This window comes from Raphanus sativus, chromosome 5 (genome assembly GCF_000801105.2).
Source record: "Raphanus sativus cultivar WK10039 chromosome 5, ASM80110v3, whole genome shotgun sequence".
NCBI lineage: Eukaryota > Viridiplantae > Streptophyta > Magnoliopsida > Brassicales > Brassicaceae > Raphanus > Raphanus sativus.
Window position 1 is genome coordinate 11355885 of NC_079515.1, and position 13728 is coordinate 11369612.

At 33.6% G+C, this 13728-nt stretch overlaps 1 protein-coding gene and 1 non-coding gene across 3 annotated transcripts; one reads left to right on the forward strand and one right to left on the reverse strand.

The window, feature by feature from the left end:
- Nucleotides 1-1651, reverse strand: LOC108834496 (uncharacterized). 2 transcript variants are annotated; one of them, XR_008946045.1, is made up of 5 exons: nucleotides 1430-1651; nucleotides 1073-1342; nucleotides 764-950; nucleotides 558-690; nucleotides 1-203 (listed from the first exon to the last, which is right to left on the reverse strand). It is a non-coding gene; the product is annotated as an uncharacterized LOC108834496 (transcript). The 2 variants fall into 2 exon arrangements; XR_008946044.1 differs by having other exon boundaries at nucleotides 1073-1352.
- Nucleotides 1652-11464: 9813 nt separating this feature from the next.
- On the forward strand, nucleotides 11465-12830 carry LOC108859686 (adenylate isopentenyltransferase 7, mitochondrial). The gene has a single exon (XM_018633594.2). The coding sequence runs from the start codon at nucleotides 11614-11616 to the stop codon at nucleotides 12610-12612; it is 999 nt and encodes a 332-aa protein (XP_018489096.2). The 5' UTR covers nucleotides 11465-11613; the 3' UTR covers nucleotides 12613-12830.
- The last annotated feature ends 898 nt before the right edge of the window (nucleotides 12831-13728 follow it).

The window sequence follows — 13728 nt, forward strand, 5'->3', positions numbered from 1 at the left end:
TGGTAAGACTTAATTTTATTCCTTAAGATATTTTATTATTACTTTGTCTTTAAGAGATTTTGCTAAGGACAATCTTAAAAATATAGATTATTGGTAGGACTTTTTTGTTTCTTAGTAAACTCACCAAGTGGTTTCTTGGTGTTCTTCTTGAGGTTCACTTCTTCAGCTTCATCCAACACTAGGTTCATGTACTCGTCAAAACCCTGTAACAAGGAGAGAAATTGAAACAAGGAATCAATGAGAATGTCGTGATCTCAAATTTCTCAGAACTAACATAGATATGTGGGAAAAAAGGTACAGCAATACAAAATTGAAACAAGGAACATCCAAGGTCAAGTATGTTTAAGATTAAAACCAATAAGGATGACAGCATCATTTATCTCAAGTTTCTATGAACTAGCACAAAGTCAAGTAAGTTTTAAACAAATTGAAACTAAACTAAGCGAAGAATCTCATCAAACAACTCGATTTTCAAATAAACTAAGCGATGAATCTCATCAGTTCATGCTTGTGAAGCTCCACAACTAACATATTCAACATGCTAAGTGAAAACATACAGTAATCCTTCCTTCGATCCTCAGATCTTTCTGCTCAAATAGCCAAATCTGGGTTAACGGTAGGAGGCCTCAGGGTTTCAAACTCGCCATCGGGTTGAAGTTTTGTACAACAGGTGGCGTAACACTCACGTACCTACAAAAACATTACATTTCAATGTTGATGAAACTATAAAAGGTTGTTAATCATTAGAGGGTTTTTGTGGTACCTGTGACGGTCATAATCAGGATCATAACGATCTTTCTCTCTATCTGTAATAATGGCTACTCGTGAAGTCCGTCCACCACTACTCCTCTCCACATCAACAAGACTTACACTCTCGTTTCTAGTTGGCAGTCAACTATTGTTGTTATGTTTTGTCTGAACAAGAGTAGGAGCTCTCATACTCCTCTTCTCTTCTCGGCCATTATTTACAATCATTCCGAAAACAAAGAACCTCAGCCAAACTAGAAGCAACATAGCTGATCGATCCATGAAGGGAGGGAAGACTAAAAGATGATAAGAAAGGAAAGCTAACCCGCTTAACAGCAAGTCTCTGCAACTTTGGAACTTCCTCAGACAACCGAGCCTTAGTCCTACGTATCTCAGCGTTCATCCCCACAGCAGAAGCCCTGTTCTTCTCCTTGGTAACAAGTTCAGCTTTTTGCAAAACCACATTAAAAATAGTCCTGCAGAAGCTTTTGTTCGTCTCCTCAACGCTCCTCAAGAGATTCTTCTCCACACCAGACCCACCACCTCCCCCACCGCTTCCTCTATTGGGTCTAGCCTTGATGGCGAGCTTGAAACCCTGAGGCCTCCTACCGTTAACCTCAATAATCAGAACCACGCAAATTCTAATCAAGGTCAAGAGAGAGAGAGAGATCAAGGAGCTTACACTTTGAAGAAACCTAAAAATCAAGTTCTGGATCCGCCGCGAAACCACCGGAAAAACAAAGAGAAACTTAGTCAGTCAAGGAGCAGACAGAAACTCAGTCAAAAATCAAAGAGAGAAGATTGAATTTGGTGGTCGCCATCGCTGCCTGAGACGATTGAATTCTCTTTCTCTCAACGCAATGCTTAGGGAAAGGAAGATGCCACGTGGCTCGTAAGGACGCACATATTTTGTTTCTTAATTAAGGAACGTCCCAAGTGTTTTCTTCTTTTTTCATTTAAATTTTAATCTTTTAATACTAAGATATTTGGCTTAGATACGCCGATAATCTTGCTCTTAATAGCTACATCACGTCGAGCATATTAGACGATTTTAAAATTCAACAATACTAAGTCGTTTTTCCTTGCTAGCTGGTATTTATTTTGGGGTATATATTTACCTATATCATTTTATCCACACACAAAAACAAAAAATAAAATTAATTAGCTAGCAATCATATACCTACAACCATTTTGTCAATAAAATAAGAACATAGAACGACTAATTTTACAGTGCTTTTCATATACATATCATATAACTTTCTAGTTAATAATGTATTTCTTTTCTTAGTCTTTAAGAAGGTACACTTGAATGTTAAAAATAGATTTTAAATAACAATCTAAATTATATCCAGATTATATTTATCTTTTATGTATTTCATTTTAAAAAACTTTATATTTAAACGTTTTTAGAGCTAAAGTTTTGTAATATTGGCTTAACTAGTTATTTTTGTAAAGTGACTTTCATTACATTTTTTCGTAAAGATTAAAAAGATCATAATAGTTTGTATGATCAATTGACAAGCCTTTCTAAAATTTTGGAGTAATGCATAATGAATATGGATCGAGGAAAATATGAGAGTAGACATAGAGTCTACTGACAATAGAGACCGGAGTATTACAAATGATATCAAAATAGAATTCATATGACTATAGACTAAACCGTGCGTTAACTTCGATATCCAATGTTCTTAGTTTGCAAACAGAACATAAGACTATAAGTCAAATAAATAATATCCTGTTTTCTCAAACAATAATAGTGCATCTGGGAAGGTCTATAGGATCAAAAACTCAAACAGAGAATCTGGAAATCATGAATTGTTCTTAATCGATACAAAAATTTGTACCTAATAGTACGACAAAGTTTTTGTTAATGATAGAAGTATACACTCTCTAAGTTGGTTTAATAGTTAAATCCTAGATTATCTAGTTGGAATTTTAGAGATCACAGGTTTTAAAATTTTGTTGGAAGTGATCTATTTTTCAAAAAAAAAGTTAATTTATATGGTGTGGGTTCGTCATACGAAAATGTATGGACCTATGTGCGCAAACCTTTTAATCATTCCAAAAAACAAAGTAGAAAGACGGATAGAAGCAAAGTAAGATCCAAGCCTGTGATAGAAGTGGTTGATGGTCGAGGTTTCGGGTAGTGTTCGATGGATGATGGAGCTGGTATACCAAGAGCCGATGAGCGATGGGAAATGGAAGATTGGTTATACAACACTCTCCTTTTGTTCCAGTGGTTGAGTGATGGATAAAGATGGTCGGATGGGATCATACCTATTGACTTTTCAACACTCCTCAGCCTAAATCGATGGATGGATGATGGTTGGTGGGTGGAAAGGATGATGCCACAAGGTCCTATGAACAAAAACTTGATAAACCGTTTTCTCTTGGGGTACTTCACACACGCACACAAAAAAAACACTTGATAAGAATGTTTTGCAATGGCAAAAATTCAATTTATTTATTTCATAAAAAAGTGAAGAATACATCGTTAAGAAAAGAACCGTATATAATGGTTCTATCAGTTTTGTCTTTCTTGTGGTATTTCAAGCAAACTAAACAAAGAAATCATAAGAGATTAGCCAAAACCATTCAAATATTAATTCAAAACTGTTTCTTTACTTTGGGCTTAATATTTTTGGTAGGTTGACCATGCAATGAATGAGTCGAGACTGACCTAGACATCTTGAAGTATTGCGTTTGGTTGCATGTTATTTAGGTGAAGTGCTTAGTTTCACTTAAGTGGGAGGATGGTGAATAAGGAAACTTCTTTCCTTGCTTTTGAGAATCGGCCATCCATTCGTATTTTCATATGGACTGATTTGTATAGGATATGGTTCTTTTTCTTGTCTTTGGTCGGTTGTCTTTTTTTTGTGATGGCAATCTAGTTGAGTAACTTGGTGAACTCTTCAAAGCTGATTTGGGTGCTTGGTTAGGCGAACATAAGTACATAACCTCCACGGCTTGCGTGAAACTTTCTCGTACGTCTTGGGTATCTGGCTAGTCTTTAGCGTTCATCTCATGTTGAAATTTGATTGGCCGGATCTTTGGTGGTGATGTGTGAATTAAGCTTTAGATAAGAAGCTGCGGGAGGAAATTTGGAGCTTTGGAAAACGTCAATGCACAATGGAGAATGGAGATCATGAGTTAGTGTAGTGAACACATTTTTATGTTTTGTATGCGTTTTTATTAAGTAATAGTAGTGAATTGTAAATTTTGAAAAAATAATTGTAATTGTGGAATTTTTACTGGTAAGTTTTAGAAAATAGATAACTATACAAGATAATATATTTTTAATTAAAATTTAATGTTTTTAATATGCATAAAAACTCTAAAACAAATTATTTTGAAATATAGATAATCTATGTCTTGTTTTTGTCATTAGCCAGAATGCAATATATTGCTTTTATGTAAAAAGTATTTAATATTTGTTATAAAACATTTACTAGAAAACCTTAACTTTCATAAGAATAATTAAGCATCAGAACCCACTAAACGAAAGATTAGATTCTCGTTTTCCACATATTTCCAAATATATCAAATCCAGCCAAATGGTAGGCAACGTTATTTCATTCTACGGATATAACTAAGGTACAAATTTAATAAACTAGTAATAAAAATATTCAATGAGAGCTTGAGAATCCTAGTTTTAGTTGATAAATTAAAAATTACCGGTTGATTTGACTAACCATAGAAATTGTATTCAATTCATTTCAAATTGGTAGATATCTTAAAGTTCAAAAAAATTGCTAGACGTTTTAGGATTCAGTTTTGTTTTGTTCATAAATAGATTCACTGCCTCAAACAAAAATTGATGGCAAGAATATATGAAAAAAATTTACCTTTCTTTCTTTATCTTAAGTTTATGCAATATTTTTCTTAAAATTTTTTTATTGATTACTTTCAAATGATAAAAATGCTTAGCACACTACAGCAAAAAGTAGCCAAACAAAGCAGTATAGGTTTATGAGAATTGAAGTTTGTTGCTATTTTTCTTTTCTTTTTTTGTAACTTGAGTTTGTTGCTATTGGGTGCACAAATGAAAAAAAAATACACAAAATGGGTTGGGTGCACAAATGAAAAAGCACACAAAATGTTATGTGTTGGAGCTTTAAACTCTTTGATTGAGATATGTAGTCATATAAGTAGCCATCTCTCTACTCAGCATACAGGCCGCAGAATGAGGTAGCCACCGTCGCCGCTCGTGTGACAACAATATATAAAAATACAAAACCCAAATGTCTTTTAGCGATATATATTATTATTTTATTTAAACGTTGATTGATTAATCTTTTGTGGTGTCCCACTCTAGCTTGGAAACAACTTTGCGTTCGATACGACGTAAAGCCTCCAAATTATGACGTAAGACAACACCGTATTTTGTTTCTTCATAAAAAAACATTTCTTTTTCTAATTCCTCTTCAAATTTGTGCCGTCAAGAGAAAACGAAAAAGAACAAAAACAAACATGGTGAAATATACTTGAAATATATTCACACGAGTTGGCCAACTTATTTACATTTTTCATTCAACTTATCTTCCAAAAGAAAGTTACCAAGACTGAATAGTTTTAGAGGGATTTGTATCAACTAAAAAACAGAACGAAAAAAAAAGAAAAAGATGATAATTTGCAGAAATGGAAAATGGTAAAAAGTGGAGAGAGAAATTAAAATAACATTTTAGTACTTCTCTTTCTTCCATATATTTCATGACTTAAATTATGTTATATATTGTTTATCTTTCTTATAAAATTTCTTTTTTTGATATTTATCTTTTTCTCGCGTTTATATTTTATAAAACATTTTTGATTTTAGCATACAATTCTGGATGGTGAGAGAAAGACGATTCAAGACGGAGTTGTTACAGATGAGAAAGATGATGACATCGACAATCTTGCTAGTTTCTTCTACCCACCGTACAACGAAATTGCTGTTTTTTGTATGTCGTTCAAGATAAATTTTGAATCTACAAAAGTATTTATGAAACATATTCAATATTTTTGAAGAAATGATGAATCTACACTATGAAATGTGGATTTGGCTCGGATTGTTTTATTGAGTTGACTAGGTGAGTTTGTTTTGAGTTAACTCAACATAACGAGCTGGCTCATTATATAATTGAAAGTTTTGGATGAAGTTTTACTTGTTTAATATATACTAACAATGTCACAAAACATACTAACAATGCTGAAATGTTATTTAAAAAGATACATAAACAGATAAATTGTTATATGTTATTAAAATTGTTAGCAGTCTAACATTTATTTTTTAGACTATAAAACATGTTAACATTCTAGTAGTTAATCATATATATGTTAATAGCATTTTTTGTAAAGACTCACCAAGAATAAGCATTGCTTTCGCGTCAGACACAGCTTATATCCACTGTCCGGAAAAATTCACTTACGCTGTTCCCTGATTCTAGTATACATGTAATTAGTGGTTGTGCTTTTGTGGAGGTTGGTGACTGAGTAGTTCATTGATGGTTCCAAAAATTGATATCCAGCCACCATCACATACTCATCAAACAAAACAATAGCATCAACTAGTGATCTGATCTAGTCATTAAGCAAAATAATAGCATCATTTATAGCTTAAGTTGTTGATCAAAGATCATGAAGGATTTTACTTATCATGCACCAATAAGCTCCAAGAGAGTATTTTCACTCAAAAACAGAGTTGTAAAAATGTATGGAGAAGGAATATGAACTGCTATGGATATTGAACTCAAAATCTAACTCACAATCAATTAAATCAGAATCAGCATAAATAGAATTGAAACCTCTTTAATGCAAAAGATGAAGTTTTTTTCTCTCTAAAGTAAACTTTTTGGATTTAACAAGAATAAGAAAATAGAACCAAAAAAGAGAGCAGAACTTTACAAGATAGAGAGGAGAGAAGCCATTTACTTGTTACCTTCAAGTGAGATTTTTGTGTGATAAAGATCACACGTACCTGTTTTTCAAGAAGGATTAAACAAAGAAAGATAAAAAAAGATAAACATACGACTTATTATTTTGTGGAGATAAAGAGAGAGAACTACATATATATGTTGATGTATTTTTAACAAAACTTATCATGAAATACATATGTAGGTACATTGTCATAGGGGCAAAATGACTATTATAAAAGAATAACATTTGAAATTTTCATTTCCGTTATAGCAGTTACTCTTGTATATAAAGTGCAATTTCTCATAGTTTAATCCCATCTAATGAGTTAAATACCTGATATGATTCCTTCGACACCATAACTGGGGTGTTGTGAGGTTGCATTATTGTTCCTAGTTGCCTTACTGCCTCATAACTTGTGTGTACTATATTTTCTCAATTTTGTGTATTCATGATCGCTGACATGAGCTCAAAATTGGTCAGTTGTGGCCTTTATCCTCTTCTTGACTGATTTCGTCTCGATAATTCGTGTATGGCCATCAGAACATGTGAGCCTAGAGCCATATGACCTAATCTTTGGATTTTCGGCCTAAACTCTAATGTTATTTTCATACAAAAAGACTCTGATGTTATTTCTGGTTTTAGACCCTTAAAACCCAAGATCCATTTTAATCAAAGGAAAGTCATTATTTAAACAAAAATTATGGACGATACATGGAATGTTTACGTTATAGAGATGATATTTATCCCAAACTTCTTTTTTTTTTTTAAATCATGTTGTATTTTATTTGTGATTTTTCTAGTACAAACTACTGATCACTTTCTCTAAAATCCAAAGAGTTAATCCTTTTATGACATATTTCTTCTTCTTTTTGAACCAAAAGAAAAAAAAAGAGATAAGTCAGGAAAAAGATTATGGATTTTAGAGAAAGTGATCAGTAGTTTTTGTGAGTTATCTCTTCTCTCTTTACCTTCTACTATATATTATTGTACGTTCACTTGTTATGTAGACATCATTCTAAATCGTACTTGAACTTGTATTTGAATAGTCAGAAGAACAAACAATAACTAGGGAAATTGGGTGAGATGACATGAAAAAGGCATAATTCACCAAGTAACTAATTTTCCTAACATTTCTATACACACCGTTACATTTATATAATAATACTGTATTAGCCTTCGTTTTCACTGGAGTAACCTGCAAAGAAAAAAAAATTAATAATTATTGACTGTACAACATAAAATATGGCTCTTTATTGCTCACACACACTCACAAATTTAATTTTTTCATTGCTAATATTTTGGAAAAGTTAACAGATTCCTCCAAAACAGATTTGAGCGATGAAAATGATGAAGACGTTGCGACTACGCTCCCGAAAAGTTTTGTGGAGAAGGAAACCAGTTTAGGAGGCTTTTTCGGTGACGGAAATGTGAGGCTTCTCAGATTCCAAAATCAACAGGAGCAAGGACATTATAATATGTACATATCTGAATTTACAGGAAATTTATGTTGTATGTGGGAGAAGATGAACAGTTATATTATGTGTTCTATTCCATTTGATAATGAATAAAAAGTGCTATTTCGTTACTATACTATTTTATCATGTTCCATTCCATTTGATGATTAATAAAAAGTGATATCTTTTGCTTAGAAACAAAATTTGTAATTTCGTAAAATCCTAACTATCTTTACATGTTTATTATCTGTAAAAATCGTATCGTGATTTATATTGTATAGTTTAATATTACATTATATAATACATAATGTACTATGTTATTTAGGGTTAAATATAGTTAGGGGTTGGAGATGTACTATATTATTTATTTTGTTCCATTCTATTTGGGTTTAGGATTTATATTTGGGTTTAGGGTTTATACTTGGGTTTAGCGTTTACTGATTAGAATTTATGGTTTAATATATAGGCGTTGGAGATGTACAATGTTATTTATTTTGTTACATTCTATTTGGATTTAGGATTTATATTTGGGTTTAAGGTTTATATTTGGGTTTATGGTTTACTGATTAGAATTTAGGGTTTAATATTTAGGTGTTGGAAGTGGATTAGGATATGGTTTATTATTTAAAGTTGGAATGAGGTTGATGTCCTAATATATTTTAGTGAAAAAGAATAGAATGGCTGAGGTTGGTAAATGGAATACAAAGTATATTGGAAAAAGTTCTATTTTAATCTACACATTTAAAGTGATGTGGTTCTCCACTACACCAACTCACCTTTATTTAGGCCACATAAATCACAATCAACGTAATTTATTTCTCATGCTTCACGGACAACTTGTTGCATCAAAGGGTATAACCGGATAAAGTGAGGGCTAAATGTCATCGATTGAATTACGTCAAAATCATAGCTAGTTCTTAATTACACTTCTGATTTTCGATATCTCGAAAATTAGCCCATAACTATATGGGCTTTTTTAGTTTAATGTTTTATTTTTCCTTCCTGTATTTTGTTAAATTTTAGTTGTGAACTTACTAAGCAGATATTTACCATATAGAAAAGAAAAAGTAATTGATAGGCGGAATTTCTATAGATGGGCCTCTTTTTTTGTAAACTTTTTCATTAACTTAAAACAGAGTACAAGTTTCAGCTATTAAGCCAGATGATTACATATTGTTGATCCATTAATCTGTCTGTTTTTGCTAACTTATCAGCATATTTTACAAAAGATCTAGGGACATTCTTAAATGATAAATTGTTGAGTTTAGCTAAATAGAGAATATCTTGAACCATTATGGAGGCTTCATTGCATATGCTATCCTGATTTTTCCTGCTTTTTCGAACTTCTAAGCTCTTGAAAAGTTGCGCATTGTCTCCTAAAATGGTCACATTACTGTAACACAATCTATTGCAATTGTTGAACAGCTAGTAAAGTTGCCATAGCCTCTGCTTCAAGTGATGAAAATGTTGGAGCAATTGCCGAGCTTCCTTGAAGAATGAGAGTGCCTTCTCGACTATGCAAGGACCACCCTATACTGGCTTTTTCATAAGAGGACTTCCAGGAAGCATCTACAACACAGTAAAAATATGATTCATGAGGGAGAATTTCATTCATGGACTGCGGATGAGTTACTCGAGCAGGTAACATAGCAGATTCATTATGAAGTAAAGCTTCATTCCATAGACATTTATCCATTATTGCCGCTTTAATAACATGTACTATGTGATCTCTGCTATTTTCAAACAGCAACCTATTCATCATTTTCTAGAATTTCCATCCTAGAAATATTTCTAATGAGCCATGTGATTCTCTTGCACTCTCTCTGATTATATGTTGTATTAAATGCAAGAGATCCAAGTTTGGCTCTAGTGACTGTAAAAGTTCTGGGCAAGCTAAATTCCATATCTCTGTCGATACTCTACATTCATAAAACAAGTGAGATATGGTTTCATGGGCTGACAATCAGGACTAACTCTACCACCCCTTTTAATTAAATTAGCAGCAACAGGTAAACCATTATGGAGTATTTTCCACCAAAAGATTTTGAGCTTCGGTGGTATATTTAACTTTTATAATTCATGTATGATTTGATTGCGCATTTGAGAGGAAGGAGAAATTAGAACCCGATTTGTATGTACCTCTTCGTCTACCTGTTTTTGGACATGATAACCAGATTTGACTGTGTACTTCCCAGTTTTGCTTAACCTCCAATACATCAAGTCATTACTTCATGTTACACTAGGACGTAGACGCAATATTCTTTTGGACATCCTCATCATGAAATAATTGCTGCAAGAGAGGTTGATTCCATGAGGACGTTCCAATACTAAAGAGGTCCTTAACACGAAAATTTGGATGAATAGACATGCCTAGACCTGACGGTGTAGCTTTAGGAACTCCTAGCAACCAGTTATCTCGCCATACTCTTATTTTGTTCCATTTCCTACTGCCCAGTGCACTCCTTTTTGGATTATAGGTCTGGCCTGAATGATGCTCCTCCATGCTAGGCTTGAAGACTGATAGCTTGTTGCCTCAAGAAAATCTGTTTTTCTGTAGTACTTTGCTTTGTAGAGTCGAGCCAATAGAGATTGTGGAGAAGTGATTAATCTCTATGCTTGTTTTTGCTAATAGGGCTTTGTTAAAAGCCATCATGTCTCTTACACCGAGTCCTCCATCTCTTTTAGAGGCTGTTATTTTAATCCAAACTATCCACGGTATGGAGTGCTTATCCTTAAACGCAGACCACCAAAATTTCCTCATTGCCTTAGTAATATCATGAATTAAGGTCTTCGGCAACAAGAAACATGACATAGTATAAGTTGGTAAGGCTGTAACAACTGATTTTAGAAGGACCTCTTTCCCGGCTGGTGACAGTAACTTTGAATACATTTAACTCTCTAAACTATGAATTGGAATGCCTCTTTTCTATTTTTTTCCTATATGTTCTGGTAGACTTAATCTAGAGATGGAAGATTGCAACAAAGAAGAAGTACCTTTACTGAAGACAATGGCTGATTTTGCGTAATTAACTTCATGTCCTGATGCCTTTTGATATGTTGCTAAAATATTTGAGAGATTACGACTTTCTTCCTCCGTTGCTTTGCAGCATACAAGAGAATCATCTGCAAAAAGCAAATGTGATATTGCAGGTCCACTCCTTGAAGCTTTAAAACCATGGATATTTCGGTTATTTATATTCTGCTTAATCAGTCTAGATAGTCCTTCAGATAATATATAAATAAGGGAAAAAATAGATGGGGCTTCTAAAATCTATTTTTAATACATTTTTGTCAAAGAAACACGGTCTGTTTACGTGTATATATATATGCCCTCGTGCACCTCAAAACTTACAAACCTGTAAATCATTTTGTACATTTCACCATTTGTTCTCACACTCTCTCTCAAGTCAGGTCTTTCTAACCAGATATTTTAAGTTTGTTACAACTCGGTGAGGTGGTCTTACAAAAGGACAAATCAACGAAAACATTTTTTCTCCAAGCCAAAAGTCAATACATCATGAAGTTCTCAATCTCAGCAATGAAGCAGGTACAACCAATCTTAAGTTTCAAGAACAAACTTTCCATGGTCAACGTCAGCTCTTTCCTCCGTCCCCAAGAAAAAGTCGTCTTCGTGATGGGAGCCACTGGTTCCGGTAAGTCTCGTCTCGCCATCGACCTAGCAACTAGGTTTCAGACAGAGATCATAAACTCCGACAAGATCCAAGTTTACAAGGGCCTCGACGTTCTTACAAATAAAATAACACCTCAAGAATGCCGAGGCGTGCCTCACCACTTGCTCGGAGTGTTTGACTCCGAAGCTGGCAACCTAACGGCCACCGACTTCTGCCGCCTTGCGTCACAAGAAATCGCAACACTCTCGGCTAACAACAAGCTTCCTATAGTAGCCGGTGGATCAAACTCATACATCGAAGCACTTGCGAATCATTCGTCTGGATTCTTGTTAAACAAGTACCAGTGCTGTTTTATTTGGGTGGATGTTTCTTTACCAGTTCTTAACTCCTTTGTCTCTAAGCGTGTCGACCGTATGATGGAAGCAGGATTACTCGAGGAAGTAAGAGAAGCATACAATCCGAAAGGTGATTATTCCGTCGGGATACGACGAGCTATAGGAGTCCCCGAGCTTCACGAGTACTTATGTTACGAATCTCTAGTGGACCGTACTACACAGAGAAAGATGCTTGACGCAGCGGTTAAAAAGATTAAAGAGAACACAGAGATACTAGCCTGTCGACAGTTACTAAAGATTCAACGTCTGAGCAAGAAGTGGAAATTGTCTATGCACCGCGTGGACGCAACGGAAGTGTTCTTGAAACGTAACGAAGAAGAAGCTGACGAGGCTTGGGAGAATCTCGTAGCGAGACCGACCATGAGAATCGTCGATAAGTTCAATAATAACAAAGTGATGAAAAATGATGATGTTGAGCACTGTTTGACCTCCATTGGAACGGCGTCTTACGGCGGAGGAAGTGGAAGTAGGGCTCACAATATGATATGAGGAAGTTTTGTCTTTTGGTCGTGTGATGCTTTTTGAGTGCAAGTGTTTTGAGATTTTTCATGTGTGCGGTGGTGATTCGCCGGAGGTTTTTTTTTGGCAACGTACAGGTGTGACATAGTACCTCGGGGAACAAAAAAACAAACAAAAATGCTATTTTATTTTTCTCTTTTTAATGTTTGTATAGTTGATATTCGCTTATATTAATTGTTTGATACCTATTTGACTACGAGCTCACGATAACCGAAAGTTATCATTCCTTGTGCCACGATATCAAACTTATGTGTATCGTTTAATATAAACCAATATTTTAAATTTCTTTTTGCTGTTTTTGGTATCTCTTGGCTTTACATTTACGCATTCATGTTATTGGTTGAAGCTAATAAAACGTTTTTTGGGATTAAAACAGTTTGTATGCCCACTATTATGTATTTGAATTTGTGGAAAGAAAGTGCAGAAGAATAGAGAGAATTAATAAGACTTGAAAGAGAATAAATTATAAAGATAAAAAGATAAAAATAGCACCAAACCAAGTTTTTGTCACAAAAATAGCATCATAAGGAAGAAAATAACCAAAAGAAGTTTTATTGAAGGGTAAATATGCATTTATAACCCTTGGATTGATTAATCTAAGACTTAGAGTTTAGAGTTAAGAGGTGGGGTTTTAGGAATGTATTCAAATTTTTAAAAATAAAAAATAAAAATAAAAATTTTTAAAACAAAAAGTGCTATTTTGATCATTTTATTTTTTGAGTGTTATTTTGTGATAAAAACTTAAAAAGTGCTATATTTTAGAGATTTGCCCAATTATAAAACTCTCATTACTTTATTATTATTATTATTTTTCTCATTACTTTATTTAATAGGTTTTGATTACAAACAAGTACACAAATCCACTTGAATATTGTTAAATATGGTTAGAAGTGGTTAACTACATTTACAAGATAAAGGAAAAGACAACTTTGGTTTTCTGCCTAAAGTGAAGAGTACTTGCTGACTTGAGTTTCTACTTCTTAAACATGAAAATGATCAATGTAATTTTTTAAAAGACCACGTTAATGCTATAAATAAATCTGCTTCATCACCAATACAATTTTTTTAAACAACCACTTTGATAAT